The sequence below is a fragment of the Protomyctophum parallelum genome (genome assembly GCF_964188405.1).
Source record: "Protomyctophum parallelum genome assembly, chromosome: 21".
NCBI lineage: Eukaryota > Metazoa > Chordata > Actinopteri > Myctophiformes > Myctophidae > Protomyctophum > Protomyctophum parallelum.
This window is the reverse complement of record NC_139713.1, coordinates 12111356-12133442: the sequence shown is the minus strand read 5'-3', so window position 1 is coordinate 12133442 and position 22087 is coordinate 12111356. Positions and strand designations below refer to the sequence as shown.

At 44.5% G+C, this 22087-nt stretch overlaps 2 protein-coding genes across 2 annotated transcripts in view; one reads left to right on the top strand and one right to left on the bottom strand.

The window, feature by feature from the left end:
* jak2a (Janus kinase 2a) overlaps positions 1-15249 on the bottom strand; it is an 83976-nt gene extending 68727 nt beyond the window's left edge. The window contains exons 1-4 of the mRNA XM_083793914.1: positions 14983-15249; positions 5467-5748; positions 2257-2380; positions 302-422 (exon numbers count right to left, since the gene is read on the bottom strand). Coding sequence (XP_083650040.1) covers positions 302-422; positions 2257-2380; positions 5467-5626 — 405 coding nt within the window. The 5' untranslated portion in view covers positions 5627-5748; positions 14983-15249. The remainder of the gene's footprint in view (positions 1-301; positions 423-2256; positions 2381-5466; positions 5749-14982) is intronic.
* Positions 15250-18403: 3154 nt separating this feature from the next.
* On the top strand, positions 18404-21410 carry LOC310878823 (uncharacterized protein; the record flags this gene model as incomplete). Its single annotated transcript, XM_083793238.1, has 2 exons — positions 18404-18736; positions 20235-21410. The coding sequence occupies 2 exons, from the start codon at positions 18404-18406 to the stop codon at positions 21408-21410; spliced, it is 1509 nt and encodes a 502-aa protein (XP_083649364.1).
* Between the last annotated feature and the right edge of the window lie 677 nt (positions 21411-22087).

Below are 22087 nucleotides of genomic sequence, written 5' to 3'. Positions count from 1 at the left end.
TGCAAAACATGCAGTCACTGCGCCACTGCAAAACATTCACAGAGTCACTGCGCCACTGCAAAGTCTATCGCCAGACTATAGGGGTGCATGCTTTTGGTTAGACATACCATTGGTCCGATATCTCAAACCCTCACCCTAACCCTATCCTCCCACGGGGCAGCACACCTAAACCTTCACTGCATGTCTCTCTCTCTCCCTCTTTTCTGTCTGTCTTCTCTTGTATCTATCAATAAAGGCAGGAAAAGCCAAAAACAAAAAGAAAGAAAACGCCTTGACCTTGAAAACTGCTCTCTCAACTCACCTGCAGAAACAGATAGGCCATGGTGCAGTCATCCAGCACGGGGCTCTCCATGCCCTTAGACGCACCACAGCGATGGGCACAGGAGGAACTCCCGCTGTTGTACCAGCCAGTGAAATGGTACCTAGTGAGACGAAGAAACGACAGACTCTGACTGAGAGGCCGAAAGGAAATAAAGAAAACTAAATGAAAGACAAGAGCAGAGCCATCTAGTAGAAGAGTTACGACATTGAGGGGGCAGAAACCGAGCACTGAAACCGAGAGCTGTTCATGCAGCCTGGAGAGGGACAAGCTGGAGTTTGAAATACATTGTTTTCAACGAGGGCGGCGCAAATAAGAGCCATTTTAGGCACGTGTGCAACATGCCAACTGTTTTAAAGTATTGTACAATAACAACTAAAGTATCTGTAATGTTTATGTTGTACTATTACTACAAAACAATCTAAAATAAAGGGATTTAAGATGATTAAAGTTGGGCTGTTGCCTGAGTCCAATGCATTTCTGCCTACTTACGGTCCAGGACTTATTTATTTGTTGTCCCCATTCTCAATATAAGTCTATGTAGGAGAGCCACCATTGGACTGAAGCCCCATGAAGTGAACAGAGTTTGCGTAACTCTGTCTTACTCTATGGCCCTCATTCATCAACTCGGCGTACGCCAAAATATGGATGCACGCCGCAATTTTCTGCATTTACCATTTCCGCAAAACCTTGAAATTGAACGTGTGCCAGGACAAAAATCATGTCTGGTCGGGAGCTGTCGTACACTTTGTCCTCAGCTGTTTTTCTGTCGTACACAAGCGGAGCAGCATTGTCTGAACTGCTGACATGCTGTCACAGGCATCTAAACATATGTTTTCACTCCTAAAAATTAATGTATAAAACGAATAATACGAAAAAAATATTTTGTAATGGCATGTCATATGAAATTGGTAGGATATTTCCAAGTGTGCAAGCAATTAAAATCCCGCAATTAAAAACAATGTTGCAAGTTAGATACTTAAGCCATTTAAACAGTGTTTTGCATGATATGAGCGCATACCGGTAGCCCCCCCCCCTCCTGGAAGAGTTAGCTTCCATGACATGGAAGGCATTTGCAGTGCTGCAGCTATAGTCAAAATGGGTACAGTAGGCTACTGCAATCTACAGCCATGTCTTTCTTGCGTTACGTCTCGTCCTTTTAATTAAGGATAAACCTGACGCGCTCGAATACCAATAAATGTGACTGCCGAGCCAGCGCAAGTAAGGACCGCATCCGCATCTATAGGTAGGCTAACCCAGCCAGCCTGAGCCCACCATCACTGTAGCCTACCACCAGTACTATAAGGTTTAGGCTGCGCAGGGAGGCAGTCTAATATACAGTAATGTCATAAACGTGCATGCAGGTCACGACAGTGACAGAGACAGACAGAACAGGAGCGGAGGAGGAGATGCAGCCACGATATTTTCAACAAAATTATTTTCGAGACAAATGACCAAAAACATTTTTTTAAATGATTTATCCCCCCCCCCCAAAGTAGCATTACTTTTCATGTAAAATTACTTAATTTCAACAAATGTAAACAAGCTTTCTTGTTCTAACCTAGCTCGAGTTAACATGTGGCATCTTAGGATCTATTTGACAGTGCAGAAACATAATTGCCTTTCTTGATGTATTAATGAGCATCAATTAACCTGGGCACAGTCAGACACATACAGCTCCCCTCTGCAGGCCTCTACTACTGAAAGTGACTGCATGGAGTCATTCTCATTTCTCTCCAAAAGCATGCAAATATGATTGAATATGATTATAGCTCATATTTCATATTACACACTAGCCCCCCCCCCCCCCTTTTTAACAATTTTTATTTTTAATAAATCGATACATATCGTGGGGATATAATATTGATATATCATGATATTATCGTTACATGCCTAGTGGCGGTATTGAGTTAATTCAAGCGTGTGTCACTTTGTACCGGACTCTGAACACCAGTCTCTCATTGGCCGACTGGTTCAGTTTGAAGATGTGATTGGGTGGGAACCACATGCCGTCGCTCTCCCTCATCAGACCAAACAGGCTGCAGTACATGGGAGAGATCCCTAGGGGGGGGGAGGAGAGAGAGAGAGAGAGAGAGAGATTTTCAAACTGTATTCTTCCTAGTAGGAACTTAACCCATTCTGGGCGGGTACCCCTTTTGGTGTTTTAAGCATTATGTCATGCTTTAGCAATTGAAAAATAGCAGATCTACAAGCTCATAGCGCGGCACTCGGCCGAGCTACAGTATGAGCGTGTAGGTCTGCTAATTTTGAAAAACGGTGAAAATGTAGTGAAAATCTTTGAATATATGAAGTGAAAGTTTTGAACTCAAATCTTCTGGTGGGGGTCGGCGGCCAAATACCTATGATTTTTGGAGTCCTTGACATGAAATATTGAGCACTGCTGAAACAGAAACATGAGGTATTTCAGAAAACTGTCAGCATTTAGAAGACTTTTTTTTTTATTTCGACGTCAGCCCTAAATGCCTAAATGTGTAAGTGATGGGCCTGCTGACGATGGATGTCTGAGCACTATATATTTTTGAGTGGTGCAACCACTCCTATGTGTGTGGCTGTGTCCGTCCCTGGGTCCCTGGCTGTGTCCCTGGCTGTGACCCCCACACGGTAACTCTGTCAATTCTGGACTGTTTCGGACGCGGGGCGGCTCGCCGGAACCGGGCCGGCACCCTGGGCACGTTCCTGTGGGTCTGGAACTTCCGGGGACCCCCCCCCCTCGGGGACCCCCACACAGAGTTGCACCACTCACTTCACACAGGTGTGAATTTATTTTAAACTATATATCTTGGCCTTTAAGTCAAAACGGATGATAGCAAATCATCACTCCTTTTTATGTTTATTTATTTGATATGGACATAACAATTACATTGCTCATTGCACTGTTGTACAAATTGTAGATGCATCGTTTACAGTGTGTTAGCACATGTGCTAGTTTTCACCACTTTTTCTTTGTATTTTCAAACACCCAATCAAATACAAACAATTATACGTTCTAATAATATTTACAGCAAAATTACAATACCCATTTTTTTTGCATACAGTGCTCCTCCATTATTGGAATTTGTGGAACATAACTTAACTTGCGTGCGGCTCCAACCAGCAGATGGCTGTGAAGAGCAGTTGGGGGGAGGGGCGGGGGCTGTTAGGGCTTAAAACCCATTTTGGGCGGGAACCCCTTTTGGTGTTAGCATTATGCTATGCTTTAGCTATTGAAAAATAGAAGATCTACGAGCTTGTAGTTGTGCTATTTTTGAAAAATCAAAGAACGACGCACATAGAAACATAGCTTTTTCAGAAAACTGACATTTTTAGAATCTGATCTCAGGTCAAAATGGGTAAAAGGGTCTTGCTATCAGGGTCACTTCCAACACATAGAGTGGGTGAGCTGAGGGTCAAAGGAGCCCCTCAGGCTATACCCACACCCCCACACAGCTCACTGCCCCCTGTAAAACACAGGCTATACCCACACCCCCACACAGCTCACTGCCCCCTGTAAAACACAGGCTATACCCACACCCCCACACAGCTCACTGCCCCCTGTAAAACACAGGCTATACCCACACCCCCACACAGCTCACTGCCCCCTGTAAAACACAGGCTATACCCACACCCCCACACAGCTCACTGCCCCCTGTAAAACACAGGCTATACCCACACCCCCACACAGCTCACTGCCCCCTGTAAAACACAGGCTATACCCACACCCCCACACAGCTCACTGCCCCCTGTAAAACACAGGCTATACCCACACCCCCACACAGCTCACTGCCCCCTGGAAAACACAGGCTATACCCACACCCCCACACAGCTCACTGCCCCCTGTAAAACACAGGCTATACCCACACCCCCACACAGCTCACTGCCCCCTGTAAAACACAGGCTATACCCACACCCCCACACAGCTCACTGCCCCCTGGAAAACAGTACCAGGTATCGACTAACTGCACGACTTGATGTAAAACAAACGGTGGAGAACTGCATGGGAACAGGGACGAGAGAGATGTAGGTTCGCTGCTTCTTATCTGTACCAGACGAAAATTAAGCGCGAGCGTGTGTGCGTGCGTGTGTGTGTGTGTGCGTGTGTGTGCGACATAGAGATAGAGCAAAGAAACAACAGTTGACAGCTTCCTGATATATGATATGAGAGCTGCGAGAAACTGGGGAGGAAATGACACAGACAGCTTGTGACAGAGAGACACCATGCAGCAGTACGTGCACACACACACACACACACACACACGCAGGGCTGAATAATACAGTATATGCACATGTAGTGCACGATGCAGGCAATCTATAAGAAAAGAAAAAGGGGGTCAAACCTCAAACAATTCGCAACAGAAACTATTTCACTCTTTTTTTTTTGTTTCATGAATATGTTAGTAATGACATAAAGTCCTAAGAAATCCAAGTAGGGGAACATAATTGAAAAATGCTGAAACGGGTGATGTCACAATTTCCCATTGTTGGAGGGTATAAGACCACTTTTGTAATTTGTAGAGGTTTGGGTTGTGTAGTTAGAGTGGACGACCCAATTAAGCATTACACTTGTTTACAACAGGGTCCACCATGTTCAATTCATCAAAAGTTAACAAGGTAACTACACAACCCAAACCTCTACAAAATAACCGTGCGTGTGGAAATTAGACAAGAAAACATGTTTAACATGTTTAATCCACTGTTTAACATGCATGGGCGTCAATCGGGGAAACCTATTTTGTCATTTTTCAATGTGTTCCCCTACTCGGATTTCATAGGACTTTTGATGTTATTATTGACATATTTATGAAACAAAAAAAGTTGAAATAGTTTCTGCTGCAATTTGTTTGAGGTTAAACCCTAGATTGCCTGCTCTAAGGGATGAATATTCACAATTACTGCCACCTGTTTTCACGTCCTTGACATGAAAAAGTTTGAGAACCACTGACATAGCAACACACAATTTGGAAGACTTTTTTTAGAATCAGCCTCAGGTCTTAATTTATTTCGCTATTTATTTCGCATTAACACGGACGCCTAAAACAGGATGTGGGTCCAGCGTGTGTGCAGCATTGAAATGGCCTCGGCAGTCTGAGGTTGGCTGTGCGTCCAACAGGTGGCAGTATAAGTGTTTTAACTGAACTCTTGTGACTCACCGCATGCTTTGGCTGCTTCGATGCACAGCTCCTCTGCTACGTAGTCTCCGGGCGGGTACGTAAGCGTACTTCCCGTTTGCTCACCCTTCCCCAGGTAGTAGAGGCACACGGACAGGCACGTCGCGGCCACTTCCTGCTTAGGGTCGAGGTCGAGGGTCATGGTGGGAGGATACGAAGGAGTCGGGCCGATGGGATTGGGTTTAAGGACGGACGGAGGGAGAGCCGACGTCCATTAGCACGACCCCGCAGCACACGTGGGTGGGGCTCTGGAGAAACGGCCAACTGTCGGGAGAGAGGCATGAATGAGGACGAGAGACAGAGGCGGGGGGAGGGAGAGAGAGAGAGAGAGAGAGAGAGAGAGACAGAAAGAGAGAGAGAGATTTTAAAGATGGAGTGCCACAATCTTTGTATTTTTCCAGTTTTTTCATGTGTCTTTGAGGTGACAGTATACTACAGTACTCCATTAGACACCCTGGAGTCATTTTTATGTACAATGATGTATTCCCTTTGTATTTAGTGTTTCTTCCTGGAGGCAGAACCCTTGACAGTCAAACGTGCCAATGAAAAAAACAGTAATATAGTGACATCACATTATCATAAACATGGATCTGTTTCTGTCTCTGAAGACTAGACCTGTACGTGCCCGTCGGCCACCGGCCTACTTGAGAACGATGCAACTTGGAAACCTAATAATACCCGTTGTCAACTTGCCACAGCACCCGTTTTAACTGTCTGTCTGTGTCCCACATGGAGATCTCTGTTGTATCTGCCTGTCTGCCTGTGTCTGAAACTGACTGACTGTGAAAAGTGGACTGGTTAAGTAATCAATTGTCAGGTGCGAGGTTGCCATGGCAATCAATTGGCTGGAAATTGCACAGGTGAGGGGATTTAGGCTGATTAGGCCCACTGGCAGAGCCTGAGCAGAGCCTTTTGTGGTGGTCCTGGAGAACCGTGGGTCCGTGGGGCACTCCCTGCGAGGTTGTGGAACCCGTGTGTCGAATTAGAAGTCGGTGGGGCAAACTGTCCTCAAGTTACGTGCATTAAACACACACACACACATGCACGGGTCACACGCACAACATGGCACATTTATAGTAGGATGTACAGTACATACAGTAGGCATTGACCATTGGCATTATGCAGGCACTGAGCAAGCTGATTCTCCCAGGCAGGGAAGGACAAAGATGATATTTTCAACTAGACAGATCGGTGTGGCCGGGCCGGCCGGCCTATGATGACACTAGTAGCCTATTACATTTAATCAGCAGTATTTTATATTCCATTGCGAGGCCTATAGCAGTGCTATTAAAATAGAATATGCACAGCGGCACTGGTAGTTTAGACTGTATGATCCTCTTAAAAACTAAATAAAGAACAGCACGGTGGTTAACAAACACAAAATGCTTTCTGTTACAGTAACATATACAGTATAGTACTTAATTTATCTGACAGTACAGTACCATTGAAAACCATTACCCTGGCCAACGGGGTGTTTCAGGATTTGTGATACCTCCTTGCACTTGTAATTGAACTCCTAATTACTCCTAAGACTCCTAAGACTCAAGACGAATAGTAAGTAAGTAAGTAAGTAAGTAAGTAAGTAAGTAAGTAAGTAAGTAAGTAAAGTTTATTTATAGAGCACCTTTCACAGACAATTACAGTCACAAAGTGCTTTAACAACAGTAAAATTAAAACAAGTCAATAGTCAAGAACTAAATCACTAATAAAGTAAGACAGAATAGACAAAATAGAGTTAAAATGAAGCAATCAACATTTGACATTTAACCAGGCCGGCTATGGAAAGGCCTGTTTTAAAAAGGTGAGTTTTCAACAGTCCACAGAATCCACAGTTCTTTACCCATTTTGGGAGGGAACCCCTTTTGGTGTTAGCATTATGTTATGCTTTAGCTATGGAAAAATAGCAGATCTACAAGCTCATAGCGCGCCACCGAGTGGCGCGCTACGAGCTTGTAGGTCTGCGATTTTTGAAAACTGTCAGGATTTAGAAGACATTTTTAGAATCTGATCTCAGGTCAAAATGCGTTAAAGAACCACCATTCTTCCGTGCGTTAGAATCTGATCTCAGGTCAGAATGGGTTAAGGTGGAGGGGGAGCTCATTCCATAGCTATAGGGGCAAAACCTGCAAAGGCTCGATCACCGATCGAATAGCCTACCCCAGTCACAGGAGGTATCGACTGATCATGAGCAAAACAAGACATTTAGAGGGGCAAAAAAGGGCACCTTGTGCAGCGTGTGGAACCGGTCGGTTGCCTTTTATAGATTCTGGGGCCTAAATAATATATTAGAAGCTTTTCATCAAGAATTGATCAATGTCACAGCATGGTCCATACTGTACAGTGTACACTTTTCAAAAAAGGGCAATGTGCCCTTTTTTGAAAAGGGCACATTGCCAAAAGGACATTGCCAAAAGGGAAGGGGGTGCTCTAGCACCCCCTAGTGTCTATCTGTGCATTCCACTGAAAACAACATTCAAACTCTGGACTCTGGAAGCGTTGGAACGTGAGTCCTGACTTCAGTGCTGTAACATCGCCACAGGCAACTTCTGTAAATCTATAGCAGAGGAGAGGCCCCCTTTTCCAGAATGAACGTCTGGAGACGAACCACATTCAGTTCGTCTCCAGACATCCTCACATTCAGTCCATCCTGGGCATCCATTGGTTACACTGCTGCAGTGCTGCCTTCCTATACGTTTGCACCAGGTCAGTCCGAGCCCATAACGGTGTCACTATAGTGAACTCCACTGTTGTTTTTGGCAGCAAATTGTGAGTTTAGTCTCTTGAATAGTTTTAATTTAGTTTTAGTCACATTTTAGTCACCTGGAATGTCTTAGTGTTAGTCTAGTTTTAGTCGACTAAATGTCATGAGATTTTGGTCGACTAAATCTACAGTTGATTTAGTCAACTAAAATGTATTTTGGTGGGCCTTGATGTTGTCATAATGACAACGTTGCGCTGTGACGCGTTGTGAGCTTGTAGATCAGCTATTTTCAGCATGCAACCAAGTGTAAAATGACTCATACTGGATCTCTCGTCCACTAGTCCCCTTCCTAGCATTTTAGTCTAGTTTTTAGCTGTTGACGAAATTGTCAATACATTAGTCTCAGTTTTAGTCATCATAGTTTAGTTTTCATTTAGTTTCCATTTAGTTTTCGTCAGTGAAAAAAGGTAGTCGACGAAAACAACACTGGTGAACTCGTGGTGTTGGCTAAACCACAGAGCCTCTTTCCTATTGTTTAAAGCCTTTTTTGTCCCCACCAGTGTTGAACTCGCTTTAGTTCTTATTTTGTTTTTTATTTAGTTCTCTTCTTCGACGTGGAAATCCTTGCTTAATTCATGGACTCCAGTCTAGCAGATTTGAAACGGTCAAAAGATCAGATAAACCTCGACTCAGATGACGGGTCTCATGGTCGCAGGCAACTGATTTTGGTCTCATCGTGATGTCATCAATGTCACCCTACTTTGTATAATTCCTCCTCTTCTTTAGTCTTCAGTTCCAAATGTGCATTTCCACTTTGTTTACAATGTCCACCATTGTTGATTTTCCAAGCTGGCATGTAATGGAAACAAGCCTGGTTTTATCTAGCATCAGTATTATAATGACTCAAATATTAAATAATCTGCATATCAGCACCCCCACCACCTCAGGACATTGTGGTACTGCATCTAAAACTGCTTTCAAAGTCCAGAAAGAAATGACAAGGGCTGGTTATATCAGAGTGGTGATTGAGGCTCAAACCATTAGGAATAACTTTGAGGGACATAGACAATATGATATTAAATATTAAAAGCAGTTTTAAAATGCATGTTATTTGCGCTTTAAATGCTCTAATAATAATAATAAAATAATAATAATAATAATAATAATAATAATAATAATGTGTCAAATAAATCCCAATTTTATTTGGTGTCACTGTTACACTGATGTAGGCTACAGGCTATATGACTTGAGTAATATGATGTCTTGTTAATAATTGTAATAAAATATTAGTAATAGTAATAGTAGTAGTAGTGCATTTAAAGTATGAGGTATAAAGTACCGCAGCCTTGTGTTCATACAACAGCATGACCTCACTGCAAGGAACTTTGCTGCGGGCACAACTGAAGGGAGAAGATGAGTGAAGTTTGTCTCCTCGCTAAAAAAATCCTGATTAACCGGCCATTAAACTGGCCTCCCTTACAGATGAAAAAGACAGTGGAGAGAAATCACGCGCACCCGCTCCCCCCCCGCCCCCACCCCCACCATACAGCCAACTGAGGGTGCTTTTCGACTGAGAACCAAGGCCGCAGTCTCCACAGCTAGCTGTGTTTACCTCCCACTATCTGGACTTTGAGACAACGTGACCCTGGGACCCAGATCCGGGAGGGCCGCTCAGGATACGCAGACATAAACAATGAACTAACGAGACATTTCACACACATTTCGCACCACATGCTGCCTTCACCCTATCCACCCCCCAACCCCCACCTGCGCTGTTCCGGTTGTGCTACACTTTTTCCTACGCGCACGCAGCCCCTCCATCCAGAGGGGTGGCGTGCGTGTAGTGTTTTTTTTGTTGCCCAGACCTACAACCCGCCCGCCCCCCACCCAAGTGATTCTGTGCCTGCACGATACAATGACAATTGTAATGTGATGTGATGTATGCCCCCCACCCCCCCCCTCCCTCTCTGTCAACACCCCCACCCCAACCCTGCCTCCCTCCCCGCATCCTCCCATATCTTTCTTTTTTTTCTGCAAGGAAGAAACTAGTGGCGGCGCACTCACGTGCAGCGGCTCAGTGCACTCTTTGTACACCCTTCATTTCATTGCCTAAGTATTTGTATACTCTGTGTAGTGACAATAAATTGAATCTAATCTAATGTTTGGGTAAGACCGACGGTATGTATCTTTCGGGACCTTCCACTGCTTCTTCTCAGCCAGTGCCGTTTATATGGCTAACGGCATTCTGTTTCTCTCCGAAGAGAAAAGAGTCTCTGAATGTGTCTATATAGAAAGAGCACTAGCCTATTATATAATTCACAAATCAGACATGTTGTTCCAACTAAGCACAAAGTGAGCTGCTCTTGCCTGACAGTCAGTTAATAATTTGACTATTAAAGAAAACAATATTCATTTAGATATTCATCACCTATGCTCATGAAGTGTGGGTCATCATGACTGAAAGAATAAGGTCGCGAATACAAGTGGCCGAAATTAGTTTTCTTGCATGGCATCTCCCTTAGAGACAGGGTGAGAAGTTCAGTCACACAGGAGAGACGCGGAGTAGTGTCGCTGCTCCTTCGCCTGGAAAGGAGCCAGCTTAGGTGGTTCGGGGCATCTGGTTAGAATGCCTCTCGGGCGTCTCCCTATAGGGAGGTCCTAGACGCACGTCCCACTGGGAGGAGACCCCGGGGCAGACCAAGGCGCAGATGGAGGGATTACATCGACTCACTGGCCTTGGAACGTCTCGGGATCCCCCCCCCCCACCCCCCCAGGAGGAAGTCACCAATGTTGCTCTGGAGAGGGACGTCTGGAGCTCTCTGGTGGAGCTGTTGCCCCCGCGACCCGACTACGGATAAGCGGGTGAAGATGGATGGATGGAATATTCATTCAGAGCTCCTCTCCTATAAGCTTGTTAGTGCTAGATCTTCCATTCCAGGCCACAGCTATAAATCAGAGGGGCCACTGAAGCTGGCAGGTGTGTGACCTGCCGACCTAAACTCCCTTTGCATACAGCAATTATCTGCAGCTGGCTGCATGGTTGCCCCTGATCTCAGATCTCAGGCATGCAACTAAGAACACAGGATAATCATTCAATACTAAAACAATATAATATAGTAATGTAAATTTGCTTCATCACGTTTCACCCACTAGATTGAGTTCTGAACTCAACATAGTGTTTTAAGCGTTATGTTATACTTTAGCTATTGAACAATAGCAGATCTACAAGCTCATACGAGCTTGTATATAGGTCTGCTATTTTTGAAAAGTCGTGACATAGTCTGACATAGAAACATGGGTTTTTCAGAAAACTGTCATGATTTTGAAGACATTTGTAGAATCGTCCTCGGGTCTAAATGGGTTAATACAATCGGAAGAATGAATTCCTTACCAAAAAAAACATTGATTCAACAATGTGTTTGTAAAGGGGTCTAGGAACACATTATGCATCTCACAAAGACTGAAATTCAGGTGTTATGCAATAAAAGTGCATATTGACATAGACAGTGCATGTACATATGCACTTTCTATGTCAATGTGCACTTTGTATGACATAATTATGCTGTTGATACAGGCGTGTCGATTAAAATAGTTTTGAGACTGTTCAATATCACGCACAGCCATTATACTTTCGACAATAACACAGCAACAACAACATGCACATAGCAAAGGCCTCCTATACTATGAGTCTGGCCATGCCAGCTAGCATGCTGCGTGTGGTTGTTTGTTGTATCCTGTCCAGTTTGTGTGCCAGCGTGCGTGTGCGTGTGTGTGTGTGCGTGTGTGCGTGTGCGTGCGCGTGTGTCACGGTGTGGCCCTAATGCCGTTGCATAGAGCATTGGAATGCCCTCACATGAAATGTAGCCCAGCCTCTGGTCTTCTGCTCACATAAAAAGAACATTTTCGCTACTCAACAATACAAAGACGGTTTTGGTCATTAGGAAGACTACTTCCCCCGGTGGACGCACTCTGAGCCCCCCACCACCAGAAAAGGATTTAATTGGGGGGATTTTCTCTTGGCAATATCGTTAGAGGGAAGTGGAGTAACTAAAAGTATTTATATTCCGGTGGAAAGTGCATTTTATACATGCTCCAAGCCCGAGGCATAAGAATGTACTGTCTATCTATTCTATAGCCAGTGCATGCCAGGCTGTTTTTAGTGTTATTCTCATTTATATTTGCACCGTGTCGACGATGTCCACAACGTTATCGTCCGTGTTCTATGAATCAAGGACAAGGTCATGATGATACCACACATTTTCCACACTGACTGCATGCTCTGCATCGTCTAGTTTCAACTGAAACGCCACATTGTGAAAACAAGACATGCACCAAGACTTTGTTAGTTCAGAACATCTCAATCAATGACCAGTTGAAGTCACACTCCTCTCTCTGTCTGTGTGCGGGCGTGCATGCATGCGTGCATGCATGCGTGCATGCGTGCATGCGTGCGTGCGTGCATGCGTGCGTGCGTGCGTGCACCCCTGTGTTTATCATAGCAGCCAGCCAGTCCCAGGCCGTATTGCCTTATCAGGGCCTCGTTGCTGTAGCTGAGCTCGGAGATATGGGCTCAGGCAGACACCGCTCTGATGCAGCGAGCTGCATGATGTCAGCAAACCTTCCCTATATTCTGTTTGTTTCCCAGCTAAAGCCTGCAGTGGTTTCTCAACATGTTAGCGCTCAGGGCGGTGGCTCAGGGGGTATAGAGGTGGCCGGATGGTAACCGCAAGGTTGCCAGTTCGAACCCTGTGGTCTCCCCCAGAGTTAGCGTCAAAGTGTCCTTGAGCAATGACACTAAACCCCCTAATTGCTCCTGATGTGCTGGTTGGTGCCTTTGCATGGTTTCCGCCGTAATCGGTGTGTGAATGCGTGTATGAATGGGTGAATGTAATGCACAATATATGTAAAGGTGTGTGAATGTGTGAATGTGTTGCACAATCTCTGTAAAGCGCCTTGGATAAAGACGGGTCCATCCATGGCCTATATATGAAGGTAAATGTGGGGGTCTTTGACTGCATTAAACCGTAAAAATAAAATAAACCTGTACTAAAGAGTGAACTGCAAACGACCAATGAGTCATGCAGTCAGTAATGTGTGCGTGTGTGTGTGTGTGTGTGTGTGTGTGTGTGTGTGTGTGTGTGTGTGTGTGTGTGTGTGTGTGTGTGTGTGTGTGTGTGTGTGTGTGTGTGTGTGTGTGCGCGCGTGCGTGTGCGTGTGAGAGAGAGTGAGTGACAGATTGATTTATTTGTAGATTGACTGACTGACTGACTGACTGAGTCACTGACTGACACACTGTAGGCCTGACACACTGTAGGCCTACTATGGTGGTGTTAGCCAGCTCTCTGTCAATTAGAAACACTATTTGTGTTTCTCTGTATTAACTTGTGATAACTAATTTAATCGACCTTTATTAAGAGCAGAGCAGCAGACCAAATGACCAATCAATAAATAAACACATAGGAATCACTTCTAAACCTTCTAAACCTTTGCTTTCACATCATCTGGTATAAGCCTTGATCCGACCATGGCCATTCTAAACCATAGCTGGTCAGGTTGGTGTAAACTAAAGTAATGTAGCTCCAAAAGTCACTATCATGTCATGATGACTCATGTGTCATACCCAATTACCCCGTCATAATAATGCCAATACACATGACAGAGCGATCGAGTGGGTCTGGTCCACAAGATTCGCTACACCTGCACCAAGATACCCATGTACCTGTCTAAATACTTCACCAAGATACCCATGTACCTGTCTAAATACTTCACCAAGATACCCATGTACCTGTCTAAATACTTCACCAAGATACCCATGTACCTGTCTAAATACTTCACCAAGATACCCATGTACCTGTCTAAATACTTCACCAAGATACCCATGTACCTGTCTAAATATTTCACCAAGATACCCATGTACCTGTCTAAATACTTCACCAAGATACCCATGTACCTGTCTAAATACTTCACCAAGATACCCATGTACCTGTCTAAATACTTCACCAAGATACCCATGTACCTGTCTAAATACTTCACCAAGATACCCATGTACCTGTCTAAATACTTCACCAAGATACCCATGTACCTGTCTAAATACTTCCTTAATGTCAACGAAGTCCACACCCACAACACCAGAGGGAGTTCAACAAACCATGTGCAACCCAGATTTGGCACAAACAAGGGACTAAATTATTTTCGCTACGATGCCACCAAAATGTGGAACGCCCTGCCAACAGTCATTAAGACATGCAAATCCCTTGACTCCTTCAAAACTGGTTTATTTTGTTTCCCTTTTTACCTCCTCTATGATGATTTTCTGTTTTTGGCTATAATAAGTGTTTATTTGTACGTCTTGTTATGATGAATTGAACATGGTGGGCCCTATTGTAAACAAGTGTAATACCGATACTTATGTTAACAGTTAACAGTTTTGTATTGAGTTGTGCTTGAAATGTACTGTAATTCTCCAATCTGTTAATAAATACATCAATGATCAATCAATCAACCAATCAATCAATCAATCAATCAACTTATGATGCCTGCTATTATAATTACCTTGAACTTGCCATGAAAAGGTAATATAACACACGCACGCACGCATGCGCGCGTGCACACACACACACACACACACACACACACACACACACACACACACACACACACACACACATCATCATCATCATCAATAATCCTAGACTAGAGCCTATCCAAGACAAGAAAGTTATACACACTTTTTTACAACAAAAACTGCACTGACTCAGTCAGTCTGTCTGACTGTATGTAGACTATAGGCTACTTACTGAACGTGTTCGCAGCTCCTTGTCTGTTGATCAGTTGCCCAACTGTATTCACGGTATTCACAAGTCCAAACCTCCCTTGTCTTATCTTCACGCTGGTAGTAGGCTATGTGAACATTAAAAAGCACTATTATGCACAGTGTGTCCATTCGGTCGGGTCAGTCACTCAGTCACTCAGACAGCGACACAGAAGTAAAGTTTACTTACATAAATGAGCAAGGATTACGACGTTTGAATGAATTAGCTTAGTATTTATTTGAAAGTTATAACGTCACGCCTGCCTATAGGTAGCCTATACTGTGAGCCAGGGTGCGCACCGCCACTGCACCTCTGTTCAACAGTAACACACACACGCGCGCGATATGATCATCAGTTTCAGTTTGGACGTCTGGAGGCGGAGTAGACAGGCAGGGGGTGTGAAAATCACCATGCAGGGTTAAAGCTGCAATCCGCAAGTTCCATCATAGCATCATGTATTTAGAGACATACAAATAGACACTTCTATAGCCAAAGAACAGAACAGGAATTCATCATAAAGGAGGTAAAGGTCTTAGATGTGAGCTACGTACACAATGCTAAAATAAATAAAATACAAATAGGTCAATCTAAATCTACATAACAGCCTATATTACAATAATGTGACCTGTCAGGTCAGGTCGATCACAAAACTAAAGACTCATGTAACCTTAGCACCACCAAGTGGTTTGTTTTTGACATTGCACCTCTTTCGTCACCCTTATTTTAAATATCGTTTCCAGGCTTCTTTTTATTTTATTTTCAGCCTTTATATAATTGATGATGACTGAGGAAGGACTGTTTAGATGTATGAATGCCTTTAATAGAGCTAATAGCGAGATGTCGTGTCGTTTTCTTTCCTCCCCCAGAGGAGATGCAGTGATATAAACAAAGGCATTTGAAGGGTTAATAAATCCATCCTTTCTTCACACAGTGCAAAAAGATGCTTCGGAAACAGGAAGGAAGCTGCCGTTTGTATAATACCTTCTTCTCAATGACCGAACGATACGAGACGGGCGTCGCGGACCATCATCCATCATTCATGGAGGAACGACGGCAATGGTTGGGTGTTTCTCGTATAGATGACAGCGATTGTAAAAGTCGTTAAAGATGAATTAGGTCAAGATCTCTGTTTTTGTTGTTCCCTTCCACACACTCGTGGTTTCTTTCTTTTTGACGTCCTGTGTGCTGGTGGTCCCATATATTATCGACTCGTTACGGAAGATAAAACGAACCTGCAAAACATAAACTAAAGGTGGGATTTAAATCATTGAATTATGAAGGTTAAGTCAACTATAGCCTATTCATTGCATGAGGTAACGGGTTGTTGTTGTTGTTGTTGTTGCCTGTTGGGTATTTGACACATGTAATGTACATATATGCACATAGGCTATAGGGTGAAATTCGTCCTCCTATACTCCTCTACATTTGAGTGCCTAAATTGACATTTCAGACCGAATTTCCAGTTGATTTAATTATTATTATTATTATTATTATTAGTAGTAGTAGTAGTAGTATTATTATTATTATTATTATTATTTTATTATAGCCTATATTGACAATCTTATAGGCACATGCAAAACCCATCAGGTAATCAAGGTAATCTCATCATGATTCATGATTGTAAGACATGCGGATAATACAGAAAGTAAAAATAAAAATAATAATGTCATGATGATGATGATGATGATGATGATGATGATGATAGCAGGTTAAAACCCATCAGTCACATCCAGTCACTTCTTGGCTCCAGACATTCTGAAACTGTAAATACCTGTCTGGGACACACAAACATTCTTCTTGCCCTAATGAGCCTTGCCCATGTGGAGACACGCCAGGCCCAGAAGACTCCTCCAATGTGGCCTATTGACTCCAGTCTCCAGAGACCATGGTGCATTATATAGCCTCATATATAGCCTCACATGTACAGTATATTGCAGTCAAAGTGGGGTCCCTGCACTTTTGAGGCGGTTCCAGGGGGTCCCCGGCAAAATGAGATAGCATCACAATCAGTTTAACCACTTTAACCCTACATGTTATATACTTCTAACTACAAGCTTGACACCGTCATTGTGAGCTTGTAGATCTGCCAGATTTTTATTTATTTATTATTATTATTCTTGAAAACAGAAATCTTCTGTTCTGGAGCTCCCTGGCACAACATATTTTCAGATGGACGTCTGCAGCCTAATACACATCCATTTGTATAGTCCACGACTCCCAAATGACCTTGGCCGTGACATGAGATATTTCATATAGTTGCGACTCAAGGTCACAGTTAACTATGAAACCGTGCATTTCCCGTCGGTGTGTGTGTGTGTGTGTGTGTGTTTTTTGTCACGCCTCCATATATGGTCACGTCTTGTGACACGTCAAGCCACCATATATGGCCGTCACCATATATCAAGATCACAACACTGAACCTCATCGAACCCTCGATATACTGTAGATCTGCATATAGAGCCAGCCAGCGACTCTATATCTGACCTTAGATCTCCATATATGGAGCTGACCTGTTTTGACATTCCATATGTTGATCCTTCCCCACCTGTCCTTCCTGTTCTGACATTCCATATGTTGATCTGACCTCATCAAACCCTGTACACTCAAGACACGCTCCATGCAGCCTCCATATATGGCCAGTACATAATTCATTCCATATGTTGATCTCACCCTGAATGCCAAAGCACCAGCACTCGCCCAGCAGTCTGCCGTCACTCAGGCGGATGCGTGCACGCAACCTTCTGTGTGTGTGTGTGTGTGTGTGTGTGTGTGTGTGTGTGTGTGTGTGTGTGTGTGTGTGTGTGTGTGTGTGTGTGTGTGTGTGCGAGCGTGTGTGTGTGCGAGCGTGTGTGTGTGTGTGTGGCCCTAATGCCGTTGCTGCTGTTGCATAGAGCATTGGAAGTCCCATGACTCCCAATGTTTTTTTTGCCCTCACATGAACTGCCTGACACTTTCGTTTCACTTCATCCAGAACATATTTTCTTAATGGGCGTGTCTAGCGATTCAGGGCTACTGTAGCCCAGCCTCTCGACTTCGCTAGAGAGGCGCAGTGGAGTAACAAAGTATTTATCTTCTATTAAAAAAAACATTTTCTGGTGTATATATATATATATATCACTGCGTGAAAAGTTAAAGGGCAATTATGGGCACTGTATTTTGCCCGTAAACCTCAAGTTTAGCGGGCATATACAGTTAACATACGGTAATATACAGGTGTGATGGTACAATTCGGGAGTTTACCGGAGTTTGTTGGAAAGTTTAACGAGAGTTTCCTGTAATATACACATCCGTATTCCATGCTTTTTGCGCAGTGTATATATTGCAATAGCAGATCTGTTAGCTATTAATTTTGGTGTATATATAGTATAACATACATTCCGTCTCAAACAGAAACAAACAAGTCACCATGTCGACGTCCTCCGACAACAACAACCTCCAGTTCCGCTTCCCCGCCCACGGCGACTCTGTCCTCGGCAAAATGAACGCCCTGAGAGAGGCCCGCCGCTTCTGCGACGTCACGCTCCTCATCGGGGGACCGGCGGCGCACGGCTCCGCTGCTGCCGTGTGCACCTCCCCTCTTCACTTCCACGGCCACCGCGCCGTGCTGGCGGCGTCCTCGGACTTCCTGCGCGACCAGTTCCTCCTCCACGAGGGGCGCGCGGAGCTGAACGTGAGCGTGGTGCCCAACGTGGAGGTCGGCAGGAGACTGCTCCTGTCCTGCTACACGGGACTACTTGAGGTGTGTGTACGTTCTTAATTCAGTGGCTTTCAGTGTCCTCGATTAATACAATATCATTATTAGTCCGGCAGTCGAAGTGGACGGGTGGGGAATTTGGCATATAGTCTTTTTTTTTTTTTTTTTTTTTTTTTTTAAGAATTTAGGATTCTAGGAATCTTTTTTTTTTTTTTTTTTTTTAAGATATTTTTTGCGGCTTACGCCTTTTATTGATTTTTTGAAGGGACAGACAGTAGGCTGACAGGAAACGGGAGAGAGATGGGGGGATGACATGCAGTAAAGACCGTGTCGGGTCCGGGAGTCGAACCCGCGGCACACTGCGACTGGATCACCAGTCCGGTGCCCAGACCGTTACGCTACGGCCTGGGCTAGTCTTTTTTATTGGCCAAAAATATTGTCTATATATTCATGAATCCACTTGCTGACCGGCTGTCGGAATTGGGCAATTTGTTGCCACTTGCCCAAAATGTGTTGACCTCATCACATTTGTGCTGACCTAATCACATTTGTCATGACGTCTATGGCCGTTTTTAGCCCAAGGAGTGTTTTTTGTGCAAATCTAATGCTTGGAATGGATTCAGAATCACGAAAACACCCTAGTTTGACATGTCACATATACTTGTAACTTAAAGCATAAAGAAAGATTGACATTTTTGACAATTTTGCCTGCCATAGGATGTTAAAAAAAAAGACTATAATACCAAATTTTCCACTTTAAACAAAAGAAGTCTGTCGGCTGCCGGACTATAGAAAAAACATCACAATACATCAGAAGATCAGGAAAAGAAAAGAACAAAAGGTATACATGTGAAGTACATAGGTTTACAAATAAAAAGCTATCTAAAAACAGTTACAGATTGTCTGTATGCTCGCCAAGGTTTTAAAACAACTCAAGGGTACCAATGTGGTCAATTTTAATGTCGTTTGCAGGTCATTCCATGTATTAGGGCCACAGAAGCTAAAATCAGATCTACCAAGTTCAGAGTTAACTTTTGGTACCTTGAATTTGGGGAAATTACTTGACCGGGTGTGGTAGGGTTCAGAGTCCCATTTCAGAAAGAAATTTCATCAAGGCTCATTATTTATTCAAGTTTTGAGCCACGGAGCCAACATATGATGACATTTAGCCTCTCAGAACCTAAAACTAAAGAATATTTTGTTTGTCGTTGGATAAGATTTTGCCCACAATTCCATGATGTTGGCAAATGTTGATACAAATATCCATTATCCTACATTATCTAAATGTGTAGAATGTTAGTAAAACATAATACAGAAGTAATGCAGATGTTTGTGGTGTGTGTGTGTGTGTGTGTGTGTGTGTGTGTGTGTGTGTGTGTGTGTGTGTGTGTGTGTGTGTGTGTGTGCGCGCACGCGAGTTGTGCTTGAAATGTACTGTAATTCTGCAAACTGTTAATTTATACTTCAATCAATCAAACCCCTTCTGGCATACCCACCTTCAACTCTAACTGCATGATTTATTCCCATTGATCTTTTTGTATAGATCCCACTCCGAGAGCTGGTCAGTTATCTGACTGCGGCCAGTGCCCTCCGGATGAGCCAGGTGGTGGAGAGGTGTGCTCAGGCTGTCTCCCAGTATCTCAACCCGACGCTGGCCCACTTGAAGCTGGAGAGACACGCGGGGGGAGAAGGAGAGGAGACCCAGCAACCGGACAGCGGCTGGCCAAGTGTCTGCTTCCTGGACCCGCAGGAGAGGGACACGGCCAAGCCCGGCGTCTGCCTCCAGGATCCGAGGGAAGCGAGCGTAGTGGAAATGGCGGCGAATGGACCAAAGTTAGAATGGAACGGCGTCGGTCAAGAGGCCATGGTGGACAGTCAGGAGCTGTGGGGGCCCAAAGAAGACGAGAAGGTGGGTGGAGATACGTCTGAGTCATCGTCATCAGACGCAGCCAATCAGGAGGGAATCCTGGATTCAGAGGACGTCAGAGAGACCCAGCGTGTGCACACACACAGCTCCTGCTACGACATCTACCCGTTTATGGGCGCCCACAGGCGCAAACGGCGACCGCCCGCGCTCTTCAGAAGCAACGGGTCTCCCTCTTCGAACAGGGGAAGCCTCACTCCCGCCGAGTCGAGGTTGGCGGACAGCTCGCAGGACCGCGGGATACAGGAAGAGGAGAGTCCGAGGGAGGACGAGGAAGTGTACATGCTGTCGGCTCACATGCAAGACGGCGGAGGCTCCTCCTCCTCGGACTCCCAGATATTCTGCCTCACCAGCGGGGCTCACCTCTCGGAGAGCCACCTGCCGTCCAGGGCGGAGCTGGCGGAGGACGTGGGCGGCCTGCTGGTGGAGAGGCCGTACCTGTGCAGGAGGTGCGACAGGGTCTTCCAGCACCTCGAGAGCTACGTGGGGCACCTGAAGGAGCACCGGCAGTACCTGTGCCTGCTCTGTGGCAAGAGCTTCTCCCAGAAGAGCAACCTGACGCGCCACATCCGCGTCCACACCGGGGTCAAGCCCTTCCGGTGCCCGCTGTGCCACAAGACGTTTTCCCAGAAGGCCACGCTGCAGGACCACCTCAACCTGCACACGGGGGACAAACCCCACAAGTGCAACTACTGCGCCGTGCACTTCGCTCACAAGCCGGGCCTCCGGCGACACCTCAAAGACATCCACGGGAAGAGTAGCCTGCAAAACGTGTTTGAGGAGATTGTGGAATGATGCCAAATCAGTAATTTAATGGATATAGGCTGTTTTTTTATACTCTTGCAGTCTGTTGACAGTGACAGTTGAAAATGGCCATTCAATTGAAGAATACATAATTAATAGCCGTACATTTGTTCTCAATGGCTACAGATTGACTTAGCATTTCGGTCAGATGTACGATCTGATTTTGCCAGAATGTCAACACGTATGGCTCTCATTATTCCCAAATTAGACTTTTGACGATTAGATCTAAAACAAAATAAAAACAATGCAATGGCACACAAACATACCGAGGCCATACAAAACGATTTCTTGAAAATGTCACATAAAGCTTGGATGAATGAATTGTCAGCGAACAGACTCGACTTGACTTTGAACAGATTTCAGTATCTACTGACCACATAAGCTCATCAATGTTAGTGATGTAGGCTTTTGTATTGATAATGATTTGAGTCAAACCCAAGTTTGAGCCAAATCTCAAGATTTATACTTTGTCATATAAAACGATGGTGTCGTGCACCAGAAATAGCCGATCTATGAGCCCAGTGTTGTTTTTGGCAGCAAATTTAGATTTGAGTTTTAGTCATAGTCTCTTGAATAGTTTTCATTTAGTGTAAAATGTATTTTGGCGGTCTTGATGCCGTCGTAATGACTGTTTTTACACTTGCTGAAAATAGCAGATCTACGAGCTT